The 24,132-nt window shown below is 40.8% G+C and overlaps 1 protein-coding gene across 1 annotated transcript in view; it reads right to left on the bottom strand.

Moving 5' to 3' along the window:
- Positions 1–22,592, bottom strand: part of npy2rl (neuropeptide Y receptor Y2, like) — a 43,928-nt gene extending 21,336 nt beyond the window's left edge. The window contains exons 1-2 of the mRNA XM_085350554.1: positions 22,413–22,592; positions 10,602–10,734 (exon numbers count right to left, since the gene is read on the bottom strand). Coding sequence (XP_085206680.1) covers positions 10,602–10,734; positions 22,413–22,592 — 313 coding nt within the window. The remainder of the gene's footprint in view (positions 1–10,601; positions 10,735–22,412) is intronic.
- Between the last annotated feature and the right edge of the window lie 1,540 nt (positions 22,593–24,132).

The raw sequence follows: 24,132 nt of genomic DNA, 5'->3' as shown, positions 1-24,132 counted from the left end.
CACAGCCGGGGGACATGTGAAACTGTTTACACTTGTCTCATTAGACAGAAATAAAACTGAGGTGAAACTGCCTACCACGTATCAAAGCAGGTGATTAAGAATTGGTCTTGGCTTCTCTTGCTGTTCAGTCCTGTTTCATGCTTCATGTTGACACCAACATAGTCTCCAACTCATTAAAAAGGTAAAACTGGCACAAAGGCAGTTTAGTCCTTTACAGCCAGAAAACAAAACTTCAGTCACGTGATACCAGTCTTCTGTTGCTACACTCATTACTGCTCAGTCTTTCTTTTGACTCTCACTCTATGAATACTGAAAGACTGCATTTGATTCATCGTGTGCAATCAGCACCATCAAATGTTCTAAGAAAATGCATCTTCATATTTCTAAAATTTAAATAAATATTCTAGATTTACATCTCATTAACAAATGCAGATGACTGACAACATTTCCTTTAGACGTTCATAGATGAAATATTCTTCCCTAATGTCTAAATTATTGTATACATTTTTCTGGGGAAGTAATTTAAAATATTTATTTTGTGCACATCAAATTATTTTACTGACAACAATGGGAAAAATCTTGAATTCTCACTTAAGAAGAACTGCGCGAGAAATCACTACCTGGAGGGTGGTCAATTAAAATATTTTAATTTCATTAATTTAATAGATCAAAAGCCAGAATTCCTCATGCTTTATCTGCAGAATCATTCCTGAATTAGTCATTTTTGACCTATTATTAGTGCTGAAACTGTGCAATAATTTTACTTCTGCTTTGGCTCTTTTTCAAATATTCAGGTACAGAGATGGCGTTAAAGACTTACTTAGGAATATTTATACATGTAATGTAGCATCGTAATTATGGACAGACCCTCGAAGTGCGCTTTCTCAGCTGAATTCTACTGACATAGTTTTACAGTTAAGTCATACAATTTGGGAAAGAAAAACATACATAAGTTACTGTCGAATTAACTAAGCCCATGTTAGTGATTTTGTTAACAGTAGTTTGGTGCTGAAGGACTATGGAGCATTTGGGTCTGTGCAAGTTAGATATTGGGGAATACATTCTTGAGCTTTTGCAGGTAATTTTAATATGGAAACATCTGCACATTTGAAATGGAACTAATAACCGGTGACACTGAATGCCCCACTGTGTGATGGATTCATTATTATTTCCATTAAAAAATGCATCTCCTGTTTTGTGCACAGTGTAATCTAAGATGCTTATTTTTGAAATAAATATCAATGTACTCCTTTCCTGTCTTTTTTAAAAATTAGGTGGGCCGAGAAATTTCCCCAAAGTTGGTCACCTGTCCATTTTTTATAGTTTTAAAAAAACGCAGGTGCCTTTGATGGTACCAAACTTTTTTCCGGTATTGTAGGGGAGAAAACTTACAGTACAGCACTTCTGATTCACACTGCTAGTGAAGATTTATATAAATTTGACAAGCTGAACGCATTCTGTACTGTACAGGAGATGCGGCACGAGATTGATTGATAATGGTCTACAGCTGATCAGGAAGCAGAACACGATGCGCTGTACAAAAAAAAAGAAGAAAGAAGAAGAGGCAAATTGCACAAAAAAAATACGAAAGGTGAACCGTGTTATAGCGAGGGACCACTGTAATGCAAATATTTGAATATCTTTTTAATAAGAAATATCTCAGTGGTAAATGTTTATTCCCACTGTGCTTAGTGGGGTCAACTAATTATTCTTTATAATCTTTATAATCAGATTTGAGTGATCCTAGCCAAACTGCCTACATTCACCTCTGAATCACATAATTGTTAATTGTATTTAGATGTATTAAGAAAACCAAAATGATAATGCATGATAATACAGTCATTATGACCAATAAAAAAAGGGATCTTGTAATGAAACATTAAAGTTTCGACTTTATTTTTTAGAAACGTCTGATTATTGTCATTCTAAAGCACATCACGTTTAACTTCCTTTTGAGCTTTGCCTTTTGTATACCCAAAGTCTCCTTCTCTAACATTAAAAATATATTGTGCTCATAAAAAATAGATCATAGATCATTTTAATTTAGATTTTTCAAAACAATCAGTTTAGTCTTATCTTTACACAAGAGAGCAGTGTGTGAGGGTTGACCAAAAAAAGTCATCCATGTTGGAAAATAGAATGGGTATCCCCCAAGGAACTGTCCTTGGCCCATTGCTGTTTAGGCTACGTTCACACTGCAGGTCTTAATGCTCAATTCCGATTTTTTGATCAAATCCGATTTTTTTGTCTGCTCGTTCACACTACAAATAAAATGCGACAACAAACGCTCTCTAGTGTGAACGCTCAAAGTGTCCCGCATGCGCAAAAGAAGATGTCACACAACGCGCTCTGTTTAGACCCAGAGCAAACAATATTGTTTGACTGATGGCCCTTAATATAAAGACTTCGGACTTCACGTTTCCCAATTTTTGCTTTAAGTTATTTTGTTATTTGCATAATAATGTAGATAACCTAATAATGATCCTTATTGCTGTTTTAGAGGAGCGGTGCTTCAAAGGATAGTTGCAGATTTCTGTCAGAATCTGCAGGTTATGCAGTACAAATAAAATGTTAACGTTTCTCCAACGTTGTCTTCCCAACAGTTTCACCGGATGGCCAGGAGGTGTTCGCGATGTCTTATCGGGCGCTTCTCCGGTGCTGATAATTGGCGTCTGTTTTGTGTCAGTGACATAAAAGACGGATTTAATGCGACTTGACCGTACACACAGCAGTCGCTTTCTGAAACATCGGATATGTATCGGATTCAGTACCACATACGAAAGTGACCCAGATCGGATTTGAAAATATCGGATTTGTGCCGTTCACACTGTCATACCAGGATCGGATATGGGTCGCATAGGGTCAAAAAAATCGGATTTGATGCGCTTTCGCCTTACAGGTATTAGATCATTTACATTGAAGGTTAAAGGTTGGTTAAAGGGAAATCAGAGCTGTAGTCATTTTAAGTAATCTTTTTTTTCTTTTTACATTGTCTAAAATTGTAGCTGTATTCGTGGTTTATTTTGGGTTCATGAAAATGTATGTTTTAACTCCGTGTATTGTGAATGTAAGCCCAACAAGGGACAATGGTTGGAAACTAGCAATACCTATAAACTTATGTGCAGTACATCAATTTTATGTTTTATACTTGGACGATGTTAATCTGTACTGTCCCTTTTAAATAAAGAATTATTATTATGAATTGGGTCATCATACATGAAATAAAAAGGAAAATGGCAAAATAGGATTTGTGCATCTCTTGAAATTCTTTTGAACTCTTTAGATGTCACTTTTCTGTCCTCTGTATAAAATCCTTATTTATGTGCTCACACAGACACTCTTCACATATTGGTTAAGAAAACTCTGATTCCTCCATTTAAAATGTCTGCGTGTCACAAAAACAACAAATGTCTGAGTTCATCTCTGCATCCGCTGGCCTCTCCCACTCGAACCACCCAACAAATTTGAGACATCACTAAGATCTAGCACACAGCGGCAGATGTTTGAGTCATCCTTACTGACAGCTTACACATACACATATACAGACGGGTTAGAAATTAAAGGAATAAGCTGAACTTTTGACCCCTACGTTGAAGAAACGGTGACTGTGTTATGCTGCAGGCAGCATTTTGCTGCTGTTGTTTGGGTTCACTCGCCCCAGAAATCTGTTCAGGGAGAACACCTTAATCTTATGATGAAAGATTTCTATGGTAATGGGAGTGGTCTCTACCAGGATGACGCTACCACCATCAACAGGGCATGAGTGACTATGATGATATGAATCACATCTAGGCTGGGGTACTTTTTATAAAAAGATATGTGCATAGAACAAGCCAGGAATTAGATTTTCGGTACCTTTCTGGTATTTGTTGTACAAGTTGTGTTGACTGTCGTGATGTTTTGGATTTTTTTTTTTTTTTTGGTTAACCCCTGTAATTGATGATTCTTATTATTTGGAGATTTAAAAAGTCTAGTCTCTCTGGAGCTTTCTGGGGGGAAATTATCTTATTTGTACTGATTTGCAACAGATGCTTTGGCTCTTTATGCCTTTAAAGCATGAAGCCTGAAATAATTACCAGAAAATTCAAACATTTGGAAAAGTTGGAGTGTATAGTGAACCTCACAATGAAATTAAAAAAACAAACAAACAAGAGGGCGGTAGTCTTTACTGATCATGTAGAAGTCTCAAAAACTCACCATAACTCACATATCAAATATGATACACTTGGCTTTAAAAGGTTAAGTTGCATTTTCCATTTACATGCAAAGAAGTCTATCAAACTCATTGCAAGATTACAACTTTGACATTAGAAGACCACCTCTGTTTACCTGTTACGCTTGACATCAAGTTGACATACCATTCTCAGTGGTTGAATTTCATTTTGGGACTCATTTAACCAATTCCCATGAATCTAGCCCTCATAATGCAATTTCATTGATCTAATAATGATGAACTCAGTGTTGGCACTAGTGTAGAATGACTAGATAGTGCAACAGAAGTGAATAAACCTCTCCAGGGAAACATCTTGGGAACTTTTCCTCTTTCTACCACACTCTCAATCTGCCATTTCTCTTGCTAGCAGGCTTCAAATATGTGAGCTTGTGGCATGTAAACATTGATCACTATCTAAAGATGAAAATCCACAAAACCACCAGGGATTAAAAGGAATATTACCAAGGGCAGTCTCCATTAAGTTAACTTTTATCATTCAGATCACCAGATGGGTAACGCTAACATTATTAACGTGATGAAACAATCCAAAGAGGGGTTTTCAGGCAAAATGGCTCATAATGTCTGTGGCACAACCTTTTAACACTGGAACGAGCATCTGGATGTGTAAAACTTACAATGGAGAAAGAACAGAACAAGCAATGAAAATGGCAGAAAACATTCGGAAATAGTTTCAAAAATCCAAATCAAATAAATCCCTCCTGTGGGAAGCATTAAGATTGGAAAGCCTTGATACCACACATCTCCACTTCAGGATATGTATTGGCTTTCTATTTTTTCTACAAGGGGCCAAACCTGGTTCTATTATACTCTCTAAATTTACTTTCAAACCTCCAGCAGAACCAGGCTCAGGGAGGGGCAGCCATCTGCCTCAACTCCTTGGTACTGACTGGAAAGAGAAGAAAGCAGAGAGACACAGGACAAAAGAGTCACTATGGGAGCAAGAACCAGAGTATAATAACTGCTAATGATTTAGCAAGGATAAAGTTTGCCAACTGCAACCTTCAAGAAAAAGAAAGTTTTAAACCTAGTGTCAAGAGTAGAGAGAGTGACAGTCTCTCAAATTCAAACTGGGAGGTTATTTATTAGAGATGGCTGAATGCTTGATCTCCAGTTCTCCACTATTCAAAACCACAACATGCAGTCTGAGAGTAAAGTGCTCTGTTAGTATAATGGGCTGATATAAGGTCTTTAAGATATGACAGAGCCTGATTATTCAATACCTTATATGTGAGGAGAAGGATTTTAAATTCAATTCTGAATTTAACACAAAGCCAATGAAGAGAAGCCAATTTTAGAGAAAAGTCTCCTTTTGCAATCTCATTTTGCTCTCTTGCTGAAATATTCTGGATCAGCTGAAGGCTGTTCTGAGACTTTAGCAATATTAAGCAAATGAATGAACGCAGTCCTACATATTTGCTTAATGTGAACACTGAAGAACAAATCCTGTTAAAAATGACTCCAAGTTGATATTACCCAGTAAGTAACTATCTGCTTAGACACCATGTTTCTCACACTTTTAGAACTGAGTGCCATAACCTCAGTTTTGTCTAAATTTAGAAGTAGGAACTTTGAGGTCATCCAGGTCTTGATGTCTTGAAGACATGCCTATATTTTAAGAACATAATTTGTATCATCTACATTCATTAATAAATCAAACTGGGTATTATCTGCATAGCAATGAAAATGATTTCAGTGCTTCCTAATAATATTGTAAATAATCAGAAACTTTATTGTCATTGTCATGAGAACAACGAAATTAAGAATGGTCCCCGATCATTGCATCATCCCTAGCAATATCAAAATATAAATAAAACAATAAAATTCAATAAATAAAATAGATAGAATACTTAAAATACTAATAAGATATAACAGTAAAACATTCACATACATTCCCACACACATGCTTCAGACCGTGCATAGATTAACACAAGAGTGGCGTGATGGACATTTTTTTGTAGTATTCAGATGTGTTATTGCAGTTGGATAACAGCTGTGTTTGAGTCTATTAGTCCTTGCTCTGATTGCCCTGTACCGTCTGCCTGAGGGCAACAGTTCGAACAGGGAGTGGCCAGGATGTGAGGTGTCTTTTATGATGTTTTGGGCCTTTTTAAAACAGTGGGCGTTGTGTAGAACTTCCAGTGTGGGGAGAGGGCAGCCAGTGATCTTTTGGGCGGTGTTAATGATCCCTTGGAGTGCTTTCCTCTGAGCCCCTGTGCAGCTAGTGTACCAGATGCATATGCAGTAAGTTAGAACACTCTCAATGGTGGCTCTGTAGAAGGACACCAGCAGTCTCTGTGTGATGTTATTCCTCCTGAGAATTCTCAGGAAGTACAGTCTCTGTTGGGCCTTTTTCAGCAGCTCGGAGGTGTTCACACTCCAGGAAAGGTTCTCCTCTATATTGACTCCCAGGAAGCGGAAGCTTGCCACCCTTTCTACACAGTCCCCATTTATGAATAGTGGTTGGATCTCTGCCTTTTTCCTTCTGAAGTCTATTATGAGTTCTTTGGTTTTTGAAGTGTTGAGGAGGAGGTTATTGGCCTTACACCATGACGTCAGCTGCTCCACCTCGTCTCTGTACGTAGACTCGTCTCCCTTGGAAATGAGCCCCACCACTGTGGTGTCATCTGCAAATTTCACAAAGATGTTGCTGTGGTGGCGAGGAGTGCAGTCGTGTGTGTAGAGAGAGTAGAGCAGTGGACTGAGCACACAGCCCTGGGGTGAGCCAGTGCTGAGACTCAGGGCTGAGGATGTGTGATGGCCAACTCTGACTCTCTGTCTACGGCCCGAGAGGAAGCTATTGATCCACATGCAGGTGCTGTATGGAAGCCCCAGGTCTTGTAGCTTGGCCACCAGTTTGTGTGGAAGGATGGTGTTAAAAGCTGAGCAGTAATCCACGAAGAGCGTCCGCACATAGCTACCATGCTCTTCCAGGTGAGTTAATGCAGCATGGAGTGCTGTGGCTACAGCGTCTTCCGTGGATCGGTTTGCTCTGTAGGCAAACTGGTGTGGATCCAGGCTGCGGGGCAGGGCTGCTGTGATGTGTCTGCGGACCAGCTTCTCAAAGCATTTCATTACCACTGGGGTGAGTGCCACCGGTCTGTAGTCATTCAGGCCGGTGATGTGGGGCTTCTTAGGCAAGGGGACTATGGTGGAGGACTTCAGGCAGAGTGGGACAGTCGCCTGTGCGAGGGATTTGTTGAAAATCCTGGTGAAGATCCCAGCCAGCTGTCCTGCACAATCCCTCAATATTCGACCTGGCACACCATCAGGACCCGCCGCCTTCCTCGGGTTAACAGCCTGCAGCATGCGCCTCACCTCGTGCTCTTCCAGGGTGAGGGTGGTGCTGCTATGGGTGGCGTGTTGCTGCTGTGGCTCCAATACCTCCGGTACCCTGGTCTCAAAGCGGGCAAAGAAGATATTCAGCTCCTCTGCCAGCTCCAGGTCACCGTCCGCAGCTCCGAGATTGATCTTATAGTTGGTTAGGTGCTGGATGCCTTGCCACACCTGCCGGCTGGTATTACTCTTCAAATGGTCCTCGATCCTCCTCCTATAGTCCCCCTTTGCCTCTCTGATGCCTCTCTTCAGGTTGGATCGGGCTGTGGTGTAGTAATCCCTGTTGCCAGACCTGAACGCAATGTTCCTCTCCTTCAGCAGCTGCCTGACCTCCCGGGTCATCCAGGGCTTTTGGTTGGGATAAGCCCGGATCCGTTTGACTGCTGTAACAGTGTCTATGCAGTGTTTTATATAGCAGAGGACACCGTCTGTGAACATTTCCAAGTCCTGATGTTCAAAGATATCCCAGTTAGTCCTGTCAAAACAGTCCTGCAGCTACTGAGAGGCACCCTCTGGCCATATGGTAATATTCTTTGTGATGGTAAGAGCAGTTTTCTTGAGGGGGGCATATGCAGGGATTAGAAACAGTGACAAGTGGTCAGACTGACCCAGATGTGGCAAAGGTCTGGCCCTGTAGCCCATTTTGATGTTGGAATAAACTTTGTCCAGAATCTTGTCACCCCTAGTGGCACACTTGACGTGCTGGTGGAATTTGGGGATTGCTCTTTTTAAGTCTGCGTGATTGAAGTCCCCTGCTACGATATGTACAGCGTCAGGGTAAGTGCTCTGTTTATTATTGATGTTTGTATGCAGGAGTGTGATCGCAGAGTTAGCATTAGCATCTGGTGGTATGTAAACAGCTGTTATTATGACAACGGTGAACTCCCTAGGTAGGTAGATGGGCCTGCATTTAAATAAGCACCAAAACAGCACTAATGAAGGTTAGGAAAGGGTAATCATCTTCTTAGGGCTCTAAAAATGGACTTATCTCTGTGCTTATATAAATTGCAATTGCATAAATTGTATAAATGCACAATTCTTGAAGACTTGTCATCCTGAGGAATCCTTAACATGAAGCTGTCTGTTCTGTATCACTAAAAGTTGTAAAATGTTGTATCACTAAAATATCATTCTCAGTCAGTTGTTATTTATTATGTGTTTACAGCGCCCTCTGTGGCTGCTCCAAGTAATCCGCTCAGTCAAGCAAAGCAAGTGAGAAAGAAGAAGGGAAACATATCGGCACACAGTTTATGGTGTCCTGTTGGAAGAAATACTGTCCACATCTTCTGTTTATGGTTGTATCGCCGGTATGTACTTAAAGTATAAGTTGCAACTTTTTGTACAATATGTTGCCCGCTAATGCAGTATTTGGCTGTAAAGCTAGTCCTTTTGTTAAGCTAGTTACCTGTGATTTTGGAGTTCGTCTGGGATAGCATCAGTAGTAGTTTAAAAAGTTTACATAATTAGACATATGCTATGTAGTAGCAGGGTGGTATATAAATGCATATTATGCTGCACATATGTATGTCATGACTGTATTTTTTGTCTTGCTTTTAGTTTTATATCACAATGTCACCAGGAGACCGAGGCCCTGTACAGGCTCTTGGTAAATGCATTGAGGAAATTAATGACTAGTTGTGCCACAATTTTCTCCAGCTAAACAAAAACAAAACTGAGGTAATAGTCTTTGGCGCCAAAGAAAAACAATTACAGGTCACCAGAGAACTTCAATCTATACACCTAAAAACCACAAACCAGGCGAGAAATTTGGGTGTAGTGATCGATGCAGACCTAAACTTAGAAAAACACATTAAGACAATAACAAAGTCAGCTTACTATCACCTCAAGAATATTTCAAGGATCAAAGATCTGATGTCTCAACAGGACCTGGAAACACTAGTCCATGCATTCATCTTTAGTAGGCTTGATTACTGTAACAGCATCTTTACAGGTCTACCTAAAAAATCAGTCAGACAACTACAGCTCATTCAGAACTCTGCTGCTCGAGTCCTCACTAAGACCAAAAAAGTGGACCACATCAGTCCAGCTCTGAGGTCTTTACACTGGCTGCCTGTCCGTCAGAGGATAGACTTTAAAGTTCTGATGCTGGTCTATAAAGCTCTGAATGGTTTAGGACCAAAATACATCAATGACCTCCTGACCCAGTATGAACCATCCAGATCCCTCAGGTCATCTGGATCCGGTCTTTTATCAGTTCCCAGAGTCAGAACCAGACACGGAGAAGCTGCATTCAGCTTTTATGCTCCTTATATCTGGAACAAACTCCCAGAAAGCCTCAGATCAGCTGAAACACTCAGTTTATTTAAATCCAGGATGAAGACTCACCTGTTCTCAGCTGCATTTGAATAAAGTACCAAATCCACACTTTTAAGCTTAAATTTCAAAACTTACATTTAACTACTGATTTTATCTACTGTTCTGATTTTATCTGTTTTGATTCTATATACTGTTTTGTTTGTTGTTAGTTAGTTTGTTTGCTTGTTTTAATCAATTTTAAATCATGCTTTTTATTTGTCTTTGTTTCTAATGTCTCTGTAAAGCACTTTGAATCACCTTGTTGTTGAATTGTGCTATACAAATAAATTTGCCTTGCCTTGCCTTGCCTTTACCCTTTTGAATGTCAGTAAACCTGTTGACAACGCTCATCGGTCTTCAGAGTGGTGATATAAGAAAGGTGTTAACGCCCCTGCATCAGACATGCACCCATAACGGCACACTGTCCTTGTTTTAACAATAGCACAAACCTAACTTTACCATAAACTCAACCAAATCCAAACTTTTAACCTTACTCTTATCTTTAAATCTTAAATTTGAATGATTTCTGTCATGGGCTCATGTTCCCAAACAGATTAAGTTCCCAGCAATCTTAAGAAGACATGCACTTGGAGACAAAAACACACAAACACCACCACCTACACATGTCAGAAAGTGTTTTATTGCTCTGAGCACAGTGACAGTATTATATTAGAAGCAACAAAAAGCTGCTGGCGTGCGTCTGTATGTATAAACTTACCAACAGCCAAATTAGCAATGAAGAAGTTGGTGACAGTGCGGAGCGTCTTGAAGCGATAGATGACATAGATGACAAGAGAATTACCCAGAACTCCCAGCACAATAATGGTGCTGTAGGCCAGGATCAACACCACCTGTAAAACAAAACAAACAAACAGCTGTAAACATCTCTCAGAGGTAAATTGTTGCAGCAGAATAAACTAATTTAGAAAAAACAGAGGTGATGTGAAGTGGAACTTCTGTATCCCTCAACTGAAGAATGAATCGAGATTATATGATACTCTTCTTTTAGATAGTTTTATGTTTTATTTCCTACTTTTACCAAATTTATTTAATTATAATATGTTTTGTTTACACAGAGAGCAAAACAGTGTGTTATAATATAAAAAACAAACTGAAACATAAGACACATTTGGGGCGTCTGAACCTACAGTCACTTGTCAACTGGCTGTATTGCAGACTGATGTAAGGGTAAATGGGAATAATGGGAAAAATTGCAATCACTTTAGGCTACGTCCACACGTACACGGGTATTTTTGAAAACTGAGATTTTCTGTTTTCATTTTTTTTAAAAATCCCGTCCACACGTAAAAGCCAAAAACGAAGGAAAACGCTGCTAAGAACATTCAGTTCAACCAGGAAGGAGCATAGCAGCAAATAGGACCATCGTTTGTACCGCGACAACCTGCCTCCACTCAAAAACTGTGCTGTCAATGATTCCTGGAAAGACACGCGATACTTGAGGACCACTAGAAGCTCTAAAATGTCTCCTAAAAGGACAAGGAGGAAATGCAGTTGCTGCTAGGCCTTCTTTACCAGCACGTTGGTGTTGTGGGCCCAGGTGAGATTGACAGAGATCCTCCAGGAGCCACTAGGCCCAGGATCCTCCAGCAACCACTAGGCCCAGGCTCTTCCAGCAGCCACCAGGCCCAGGACCCTCCTGCTGCCACCAGGCCCAAGATCCTCCAACAGCCACTAGGCCCAGGATCCTCCAACAACCACTAGGCCCAGGCTCTTCCAGCAGCCAGTAGTCCCAGGATCCTGCAGCAGCCACTAGGCCCAGGCTCTTCCAGCAGCCACCAGGCCCAGGATCCTCCAGAAGCCACTGGGCCCAGGCTCCTCTAGCAAGGCACCAACAAGTAAATCGACAGTGACTTCAACGGGCCATCACAAGGTAATACCAATCTCACCATTTTCAGAATGCCGCCTAAAAAAGCAAACCCAGGAGTTGAAGAGGAGTTGGAGGAGATTAAGAAATCACTTAATTTCATGTCTGATGAACTGAGCAAAGTGGCTAAACAACAAGGTATGCTACATGACCTAATGGATGAAATAAAACAACTAAAAAACATGATAAAGGAGAAGGACAAGAAAATAGACGACTTGGAACGGCGAATCGAGGACCTTGAACAATACACAAGAATGGATGATTTAGTCATAAGTGGACTGGAGACGCAACACCGAACAGCAGAGTAACAGCTGGCGGAGGTAAAGACGGTGAAGATGCCCCGGTAGAGGAGCTGCAAATACTTGAAAAGCAAGTGATAAAATTCCTTCAAACGAAGAATGTAAGTATTCAGAGCCATCATATCGCAGCATGCCACACACTCCCCAGAAAAGACAGTAAAACAAAGCCAGCAATTATTCTTCGGTTTGCGAGTCGCAAAACAAAGATTGAGTTACTGAAACAGGGAAAGAAGCTGAAACGGACCGGTGTGTATTTAAATGCACATTTAACGAAAAAGACTGCTGAAATTGCAAGACAGGCATGCAGCCTGAAAAAACAAAATAAGATATAAGCGACATGGACGAGGAACTGCAAAGTAATGATAAGACTAAATGGCAATCCCAAAGAAGCGAAAGTTGTGATGATAAGAGAACTCAAAGACTTAGAGCAATATACATAATCAGGAATGGAAAGTGTTTCTGGCCTTACGGCTCAAAAAACAATAGAAAAAACAACAACAAAAACAAAAAACACATAAATGTCAAGTTTGGACACAGATTATAGGTTTCCATTCAAAGATATTGAAGAGGAAGACTTTGATTATAAAAAGGACTGTCAAGGAGGTTATTTTGTGACACACACTGAGACAAAAAACTTCAAAACGTTTCAACTATGCAGAGCACAACATGCATGACCCTGAAAGTAACATTGACCCAGATAACCACTTCTACAATAACACCAATAATACTTGTGAGTACTATACAGACGACCAATTCAATAGGAATATTAAAATGGCAAATGCATTGTTGGTCATACATTTCAATAGTAGAAGCCTGTATAAAATATTTTCTAAAATTACAGAATGTTTAAGTAAGTTAAAAAATTTTAATATAATTGCAATATCAGAAACATGGCTCGATAATGAGAAAGTTAGTGAAATGGGACTGGGAGGATATGAATTATTTACAATGAACAGAGTGAATAAAAAAGGAGGCGGTGTTGCTTTATATGTAGATAAAGTTTTGAAATGTAGTCTGATTGAATGTATGTCAAGCACCATAGATGACGTATTGGAATGTGTTACTATTGAAATCCATGTTGAAAAAGCTAACAATATAATTATAAGTTGCATCTATAGGACACCAGGATCATGCCTCGAGACATTCAATGAAAAACTTGCTGCCATGTTTAGCAACCTAAATGATAAAGTGCAAATAATTTGTGGTGATTTTAATATAGATTTGCTAAACCCAAATGGACATCAGAAAACAACAGATTTCATTAATACAATGTAGAGTAATTCCCTTTTCCCTGTAATTATAAAACCAAGTAGAATAGCAATTGATACAGCTACATTGATAGATAATATATTCACAAATAAAATTGACTATGAAATAGTAGGTGGACTTCTTATAACTGATATAAGCGATCATCTTCCTGTTTTTGCAATTTTTCAAAATTATTTTGGGATTAAAACTACAAACAAAACAATCAAACATTTGATATGATACGACATAGAACAACAAGAGCCATTGCTGCCCTCCAGGTGGACTTAAAAGAACGCAATTGGAATGAGGTTTTTGCAAATGAAGATTAAATAGTGCATATGATGCATTCCTATCAACTGTAGTTTCACTATATGAAAAACATTGTCCTTTAATGAAAATCACTAGAAAGCATCACAGATCAAATAAGCCATGGATCACAAAGGGGATAGAAGATGCATGTAAAAAAAAAAAATAATAATCTATATAGGAGATTCATAAAACAGAGGACAAAAGATGCTGAAATGAAGTGCAAGTTATATAAAAATAGATTAGTAAATATTATAAGAACAAGTAAGAAAGAATATTACCAAAAATTATTGGAGCAAAGTAAAATGGTAAATGGCCTGCATTTGTATAGCGCTTTTCTAGTCCATAGGACCCCAAAGCGCTTTACACTACATTCAGTCATTCACACACAGGCGATAGCAAGCTACATTGTAGCCACAGCTGCCCTGGGGCGCACTGACAGAGGCGAGGCTGCCGAACACAGGCGCCACCGGGCCCTCTGACTACCACCAGTAGGCAAACACGGGGTTAGTATCTTGCCCAAGGACATTTGGCATGCAGCCAGGATGCAGCCTGGGATCGAACCACCGACCTTCTGATTAGTGGCTGACCTGCTCTGCCACCTGAGCTACAGCCACCCCTGGCTGTAGCTCAGGTAGTAGAAGTAACACACAAAGTAGAAGTAACACACAAGAAACATGGAGGATATTAAATAGTATAATCAAAAAGGGCTCAAAAAATAAGAATTATCCAGACTATTTCAAAAAAGATAAAGATATTGTGCTTGATAAAACTAAAGACATTGCAAATGAATTTAATGATTTCTTTGTAAATGTTGGCTTTAATTTAGCAAAAGAAATTTCAGAGTCAAGAAATAATAACGACCTAAATAAACATATTACTCAGAATGTGTCCTCCATGTTTATTGGTGCTGTAACTCATAGAGAAATAATTAACATTGTGAAGACATTTAAAAATAAAAAGTCCACTGACTGTTTTGGTATTGACATGATGTTAGTTAAAAGTATTATAGAATATATAGTGCAACCTTTCGCATACATTTGTAATCTGTCCTTTCGAACTGGTGTGTTTCCCTCACAAGTGAAAATAGCAAAAGTTATTCCAATCCATAAAAACGGAGAGAGATGTCAGTTTACCAATTACAGGCCAATATCACTACTCCCACAGTTCTCAAAAATTTTAGGAAGGTTATTTGTTAATAGACTTGATAAATATATTGAGAAGCATAATCTAAGTGATAACCAATATGGCTTTAGAGCGAAAAGGTCCACTTCGATGGCAGTGATGGAACTTGTAGAAGGGATATCTAATGCAATAGATAATAAGGAATATACTGTTGGTGTTTTTATAGACTTAAAGAAGGCGTTTGATACAATTGATCATTTTATATTAATGAATAAACTAAGAAAAAAGAATGGTTAGGTTGTATGGCGGTGGTCAGCAAAGAGGTACAACAGTGAGTGTCTGCAGCCATCGGTAAAACATGTTGGAGGCCTGAGGTAGATGGAATTATGAACACAGAAAAGTACTGTCAGAAAAAAAGAAAAATCTTTAATTTTGCACTATAGTGTGAACACAAATCCCCCAACTCGAGGATCACCACAACTTGACCTAATAGACCTACACTTTAGTTCACAGATTCACTTTGGCTAAGGTTTATTTCTGGGATTTCACACAACCCAGGGTTCAAATCATAAATACATAATGGTGTTGGATTTACATCATTATGAATGAAATCTGCTCTATTTGGAAGCAGCATGTCCCCCTCCCCTTTCAGCGGGTTACTTGCACTGCTGTAACTGGAGGCTTGTCGTCTCGTCTCTCTATGTACTGGACTGTATGTATCAGAGATAACAATAAAGTTTACTTTGACTTCAGCAGCGAGCAGGCGCACCGAGGGCTCTCACGCTCACTTTTCGCGTATAGAATTTCAAAAAAACATCGGTGCAAATTATAATCATGGTGTTTTCGTGTTTGTTGTTTTGTTTTTAGTTGGTTTTATTTTGCGAGTTGGGTATTAGATGCCGCTCCAGCCAGCCAGTGAATCCCCCGCCGCCCCGCCCTCTCCTCCCTGTACCACAAGCAGCAGGCGCACCTCGCAAACGGAAGGCACCCTTACTCCCAACAAATGGGCGACAGAAAACCGATCGGTGCCTATGCCATTCCCAATATGCGCTGGCTGATGTCAGGGCAGCATGAGTACGAGCAATTTTTTTTTTAATTTTTTTTTTTTTGCCGATGCCCGTGATGCCCCCACCAAGATGCCGCCTTGGGCAACCGCCCGTGTCACCCGTATCAAAAATCGCTACTGGTTGATGAAGTACTATAGTCATCTGGACGACCAACTGCTCCAAGCTGGTCAAGAAGGCTCACCAGCGCCTCTTCTTCTTGAGGACTCTGAGGAAGAACCACCTGTCCTCAGACATCCTGGTGAACTTCTATCGCTGCACCATTAAGAGCATACTGACAAACATACTGTAGCGGGTCAGGGCTGTTCGGGGTTCTGTTTGTACAGTTATGTTTTGTGTATGTTGCCATGGTGACGGGTGACGCCCTCTCGCTGCAACGGTGTGTCCTTCCGGGGTCAGAGGGCGCCCTGTGTGGTGTTGTTGTTGTTGTTGCCGCGCTGAGCAGCTAGCTAGCGGCAGTGTGTGTTTCTCCAAATGTTAATAAATGGCTGTGCTCCCTGGCTAGCTCATGGGAAGCAAGACCGAACGATACCTCCGTCTCCTCCATCTCTGAGCTTGCCACAATACTGTATAACAGTCTGGTACAGGAACTGCTCTGCCTCGGACCGGAAGGCGTTGTAGAGGGTCGTGAAAACTGCCCAATGCATCGCCAGAGCACCACTTCCTGCCATAAATGACATCTACAGGAAGCGGTGTCTGAAAAGGGCTGGGAAAATCATCAAAGACCCCAGTCACCCATCACATGGACTCTTCACCCTCCTGCCCTCTGGGAGGCGCTACAGGAGCCTCCGGACTAAGACCACCAGGTACCGGAACAGCTTCTTCCCTACAGCTGTCCAACATTAAACTCATGGACTGAACATACACACATCCACAACCACCTACACACACATAATGGACAAGACCCTCATACACACAATAATAACATGGCTGAACCACCACTCACAACCACTAGCACTTTATATAGCCTCTATAGAAATTATCCACATATTTCACTTAACTGCGCTACTGTATAATTCTGTAAAAACTAACATTCTGTACAATACGATAATTTTAATTCTACAACTGTTTATGACTTGCATAGTTCATATTTCTGTATAGTTTTCATATATATATATATATATATATATATATATATATTTATTTATTTTTTTTTTTTTTTTTTTTTGAGGCGACTGAGGTCCTTCAACATCTGCCAGAAAATGCTGAGGATTTTCTATGAGTCTGTTGTGGCCAGTGCGATCCTCTATGCTGTTGCATGCTGGGGGAGCAGGCTGAGGGTCGCAGATGCCAACAGACTTAATAAACTGATCCGTAAGGCCAGCAATGTTGTGGGGATGGAGCTGGACTCCCTCAAGTTGGTGTCGGAGAGGCGGATGCTGTCCAAGATAAAGACAATGTTGGATAACACCTCCCACCCACTCCATGACATGTTGGTCAGTCACAGGAGCACGTTCAGTGAGAGACTGAGATTACCGAAAAGCACCACTGAACGACACAGGAAATCATTCCTGCCTGTGGCCATCTCCCTGTACAACGCATCCACTTAACACACTGTTTGCTGCTACAGCTACACATGTTTCTTTTCCAACTATTTATTTATAAGTGACTTATGTATGTATGTATGTATATATATGTATATATTGTACTATTCTTAGTTAGCGTATTGTCTGTCTTGTCTTAATGTTGGTTTAAAATGGAGCACTGTAACAAAAAATAATTTCCCCCAGGGATCAATAAAGTATTCTGATTCTGATATATATATATATATATATATATATTCACTTGTATTTTTATTTTTTATTCCTATTTATTCTATTTATCCCCTTTGTATATTTTATTTATATTTGTCTCTGTATTTATATATGTGTGTGTGTGTGTGTGTGTGTGTGTGTGTGTGTGTGTGTGTGTGTATATATATATATATATATATATATATATATATATATATATATATATATATATAACAATTCTGTAACTGTAACTTCGGTCGTTGCTGTGCTTTTTGGAAGTCGAATTTCCCAGAGGAACCCACCCGAGGGATTAATAAAGTTCTATCTTATCTTATCTTATCTCTTATATATATCAAAGGTGTACTCTCAGTGGCAAGGGAACAATAATAATAAGAGAACAGCACCACCAAGGCTGGAGACGGAGCAATACTGAAAGAGCATATGGGAGAAGGACGCAACCCATAACGGCAATGCTCAGTGGCTAGTGGATCTGAGGGCAGACCATAGCGACCTCCCTGAACAGGGTACAGTAACCATCACAGTGGCAGATATCCAAGAAAGGGTCTCCAGTATGAAGAGTTGGACAGCACCAGAGCCCGACATGGTTCACGCCTACTGGCTAAAGAAGCTGACTGCACTCCACGAGCGTCTGGCAGCACAAATGAACCAGCTGCTAGTTAACGAGAGACACCCGGAATGGCTAACCGAAGGTCGGACGGTCCTGATCCCCAAGGACCCCAAGAAGGGACCGGTCCCCTCCAACTACCGACCAATAACCTGCCTCAGTACCACATGGAAGCTCCTGTCAGGCATCATATCAGCTAAGATGAACAGGCACATGGGTCAATACATGAGCGGGACACAGAAAGGAATTGGCAAGAATACCAGAGGCGCAAAACACCAGCTACTGGTAGACAGAACAGTCAGCCGAGACTGCAAGACCAGACTGACCAACCTGTGCACTGCCTGGATTGATTACAGGAAGGCCTATGACTCAATGCCCCACAGCTGGATACTGAAATGCCTAGAATTGTACAAGATCAATGGGACCCTAAGAGCCTTCATCAGGAACTCAATGGGGATGTGGCGTACAACACTAGAGGCCAACTCCAAGCCCATAGCACAAGTCACCATCAAGTGCGGGATCTACCAAGGAGATGCTCTGTCCCCACTGCTGTTCTGCATAGGCCTGAACCCCCTCAGTGAGATCATTAACAAGACTGGCTACGGATACCGACTACGGAACGGAGCAGTTGTCAGCCACCTCCTGTACATGGATGATATCAAACTGTATGCCAAGAGTGAACGAGACATCGATTCACTGATCCACACTACCAGGCGATACAGCAATGACATTGGAATGTCGTTCGGACTGGAGAAGTGTAGTTGAATGGTAACAAAGAGAGGGAAGGTAGTCAGAACTGAGGGGATTGAACTACCAGAAGGCAACATTGCAGACATAGAGGACAGTTACAAGTACCTGGGGATCCTGCAGGCGAATGGGAACCATGAAGAGGCTGCTAGAAAAGCTGCAACCACCAAGTACCTGCAGAGGGTCAGGCAAGTCCTGAGGAGTCAGCTGAATGGTAAGAACAAGATCCGGGCCATCAACACGTACGCCCTGCCCGTGATCAGGTACCCTGCTGGGGTAATAGGCTGGCCAAAGGAGGAGATAGAAGCCACTGACATAAAGACAAGAAAGCTCCTTACCATGCATGGAGGGTTTCACCCCAAGTCCAGCACCCTGAGGCTGTACGCTAAGTGCAAGGAAGGGGGCCGGGGACTGGTGAGTGTCAGCACCACAGTCCAGGATGAGACAACGAACATCCAAGAATACATTGGGAAGATGGCCCCAACTGACCGAGTGCTCAGTGAATACCTCAGGCAGCAGAAACCCAAGAAAGAGGAGGGAGACGAGGAACCATCATGGAAGGACAGGCCCCTGCACGGTATGTACCACCGGCAGATAGAGGAGGTGGCTGATATCCAGAAATCCTACCAGTGGCTGGACAAAGTTGGACTGAAAGACAGCACAGAGGCACTAATCATGGCAGCACAAGAACAAGCTCTGAGTACAAGATCCATAGAGGCTGGGGTCTATCACACCAGGCAAGACCCTAGGTGCAGGCTGTGTAAAGATGCCCCAGAGACAATCCAGCACATAACAGCAGGGTGCAAGATGCTAGCAGGCAAGGCATACATGGAACGCCATAACCAAGTGGCCGGCATAGTGTACAGGAACATCTGTGCCGAGTATAACCTGGAAGTCCCGAGGTCAAAATGGGAGATGCCCCCAAGGGTGGTGGAGAATGACCGAGCTAAGATCCTGTGGGACTTCCAGATACAGATGGACAAAATGGTGGTGGCTAACCAACCGGACATAGTGGTGGTAGACAAACAGAAGAAGACGGCCGTAGTGATCGATGTAGCGGTTCCGAATGACAGCAATATCAGGAAGAAGGAACACGAGAAGCTGGAGAAATACCAAGGGCTCAGAGAAGAGCTCGAGAGGATGTGGAGGGTGAAGGTAACAGTGGTCCCCGTGGTAATCGGAGCACTAGGTGCGGTGACTCCCAAGCTAGGCGAGTGGCTCCAGCAGATCCCGGGAATAACATCGGAGATCTCTGTCCAGAAGAGCGCAGTCCTGGGAACAGCTAAGATACTGCGCAGGACCCTCAAGCTCCCAGGCCTCTGGTAGAGGACCCGAGCTTGAAGGATATACCGCCCTCAGGGGCGTGCTGGGTGTTTATATATATATATATATATATATATATATATATATATATATATATATATATATATATATTAGGGGTGCAACGATATTCGTATCGATATTGAACCGTTCGATACAGTGCTTTCGGTTCGGTACGCATATGTATCGAACAATACAACATTTGTAATTTATTTTATCAATTTTCCTTCTGACGATGCTGTCTGTGTGGAGCGCTCAGTGAATCTGTGTTCGACTACTCCGCCTAGGCTGCACTGTCGAGCGCAGATCCACTGAGCGCTCCACACAGACAGCATAGTCAGAAGGAAGAGCACAGGGCAAGCTAGCGAGACAGAAGTTAAGCTCTCCTTGCAACAGGCAAATTGACCCTCATTCAGATCTGGCGTTTGGAATTATTTTGGTTTTCATGTGACGTATGACCCTGAAGGTAAGCGAGTCATGGACTAAAGTAAAACAGTATGTTGGATGTGCCATGCAATGCTCAATTACATTGGTGTGAACTAGTGTGTTAGCGCAGTTAGCTCGTTAACGTGTTGGCCGTCTAGCCCCATGCACGGAGCGATCGGCGGTAGCTCGTTAACGGAGATTTGCCGTGTTGTGGCGTTAAGGTCATTTCAACGAGATTAACCTGAAAGCACTAGTGGGAACACAACGAATATGACTGCACATTTACACCGACATCATCCTAGTGCAAAGACAAAAACAACAAGCATGCTACTAACTTTAGCCGAGTCATTTAGACAGCTGTTAGCACATGATTCTCCTTATGCTGCTGAGAATATAGCCCAGAAGAAGCGGATAGTATAGCTTTTATTTTGGAAAGAGACATTTCTCTGTAATAAACTCTCTTTTCCAAAGATGAGTGATTCCTCAATCAGATACAGGGCTTGCAATATCGCTAGCCCGACATCCTGGAGCTAGCGATTTTTTCAGTCGGGCTACCAAAATCTATCTCTTCCCTGCCCGTCGGGCTATTGTAGGAAAAATATATGTCAATGCTTTTGCATTCTTTCAGAAATGTAGCTGGGTAATTATGTCATTGGCATCGGTGAGCCACTGTCAATATGTGACATATTGAAGTCGCGTTTGAATTTGCGCTTGTTTTTTTGCTTTCACTTTGCAATCGTGCGAACTGTGTATAGAGAGCGACAGCACTGATCTGTGAGTGATGATAATTTGTGCACCAATTCCTCTGACATCGTCTTATTAATCGTTAGCTTACTATGCAAACATGACAAGTGAAATCTCCCGCAGCAAGCTTAAACATGTGAGAGGTTGATCGCACAGAGAATCGCTGAGCTTATGTGAGTGCGCGTGTAAAAGCATTTCAGTTCTGCTGAGCCAAATAAGACAGGTCAGGGTGAAGAAGTGACAGCCAAATAAAAGCTTACCACAAAACGGAGAAGTTATGACAAATCAGACTATAAGGCAAAAAGAAAGTGCAGCTTTATGGTTTCATGGACAAAATAATTTCTGTGGCTGCGATATGATGAGCTAAATAACCAGGGCTGCACATAAGTGGTCCGCAGGTGCGCATTCGCTGTCAAAATAAAAAACGCGCACAAGGGTTAGGGTTAGGGTTAAATTTAAAAACTGTACTTTTGAGTTAAAATATATATTTATAATTTTAATAAATGACAAATTAAAAATGCATGAACATTTTTTTTGTATCGAAAAAATATCGAACCGTGACACCAAAGTATCGAACCGAACCGAACCGTGAATTTTGTGTATCGTTGCACCCCTAATATATATATATATATATATATATACACACAGACCCATTTCTGTAATATGTCTATATAATTGCTAATATATATTTTGTAATATCATGGCTAAAGCACTTTCTGGATGGATGCAAACTGCATTTCGTTGCCTGTACTTGTGACATGTGCACTGACAATAAAGTTGAATTCTATTCTATTCTATAGCTTTATGTATAGCAAGGTGGAAAAATCATTTAGGCAAATTCATAAAGTATATGAGAATACATGCTATATTTTTTTATTGTGATAGCCCATCATTTCCAGTGAGTTATTACACTGTTGGCCTGCCAGGCAGATTTGAGGCACTAGAAGTGGATAAATTATTCATGTTTTTCCTCATAATGGAAAAATTAATGGAAGTGAGACCAATACCTGTACACTTGGTAGGCTGATGGGGTCCTCTAAGAAATTCACTCCTTCAAATGCCAGTGTAGGAAGAGCTGAGGGAGCGACACCAGTGTTAGGGTCGTATTCGAGGAAAGCATTGTTAAGGGGGTCATCGTCGGGTGGGAGCTCGTCCTGTGTGGAGTTGACTGCAATGATGGCCTCCATGTCAGATCATATGTGCTTAGCTGGCAGCGCCATTTTACAGTCACACAGTTATACTCACAGGACCTGTGGGAAAACAAAGAAATATACCAATGGACAAATGTTAAATTAACATGCTTAAAGAAAGAGTAGAGTATATGGAGGTTTTTTTTTGGACTGAAGTACATCTTACATAAGATACACCGACTGATTGATAAAGCTATGTCATATTATGGAGCAGCATGACCATTCTACTACCTGAATCGAATATTTAATCTTATTTTATATCTTCACTCAAATGCTCAGATAAATATCTGACTCTTTTATTCCTTTAACTAGCTAGTCAGTAACTGTGACCTTTAATGATTCGCAAACAGATTTCATGGAGGAACAAAGCATAGAAGGCTAAATATGTGGTGTGGAGCAGGGAAATTATTTTACTGCTATTGTTAAATAATCATCATCATTACCATTGCATTAATAATATAATCTGCAGCATTGATATTGTATTCAGAGGTTTAAACAGTGTGTGTGTCTTTCAGAAAGACTAAGTTGCAGTTGACAGGAAGTTGCAGAAGGCTTTGCAGAACTGAAACCGAAAGTCATTCTGAGCAGGTTAGACGAGGCTATTTGAATTACTAGGTTATCCAAATTGTCTGTTATACTTTTATATTCTTTTACTAAACTTTTAGTAGAGGTTCTTGATTAAAACATTTATTCAACATAGTACATGTAGTTTCAGTTAGGTTATTACACATAAGGATGAGCCTCTGGTCTGGTAAAAGGTCAGAAGTGCAACGGGTGAATTGAGAGAGCATTTGAGGACGACACACACACACACTCAGTTAGAGAGAATCATTTATAGGTGGAAGTTTAATCATGTTTTGCTTGGGGTTGCAAAAGAGCAGTTTGTCGCAGAACTGCTGCTGAGGTGTCAAGATGACAAGAGAGCATCCGGCAGTGACAGGAAGTACCGGCCATGAAGATAGAAGACAACGTTCCTTTAAACTGTGTTAAAAGTCATTATGGTTTTAATTTGACGTATGTATATATTCTGTCTGTGACGTATGAAGGGGCGTCGTTAATTCAAACCCTGATGCTATAAAAATCTGTGTATGCTTTGATTAAGTCGAAGATCAAGTGCTGTCTGCGTACAGTGGTCTTCCCACGCGTGTATTCATTAAAATCAATTGTTTGACCAAGATCTTCTGGACCTGGTTGTTTGTACTCTCCTTCCTCAATTATGTGAACCTTAACATTGGCTAATTAAAAACAAGGTCAGCTAAAAACATAGTGAATATTTAACTAAAAGTTATGATTTAAAAGTTAACCCAAGTAACAGTACAAGTAGTTAACAAACAGAAATGAAAATTTAGCAAAAATTTATATTTGAATTTAATGTCTGTAAGATAAGATGGGGCCTGATTATTCAAGAATGAATGTTTAAAAAAAAGGCTATGGTATAGCTGCAGTTACATAACTGAAACCTCTGTGTCCTGAATCCAACCACCTCCAACTGTAACTTTTTTAACAATATAAGTGATGTTACAATAGTTTAAAAACG

The sequence above is a fragment of the Diplotaxodon limnothrissa genome, linkage group LG3 (assembly GCF_057381915.1).
Source record: "Diplotaxodon limnothrissa isolate DT_005_m linkage group LG3, D_limnothrissa_male_GT1.1, whole genome shotgun sequence".
Classification (NCBI taxonomy): Eukaryota; Metazoa; Chordata; class Actinopteri; order Cichliformes; family Cichlidae; genus Diplotaxodon; species Diplotaxodon limnothrissa.
The sequence above is the reverse complement of the archived record's forward strand: the minus strand, read 5'-3'. Positions and strand labels throughout refer to the sequence as shown.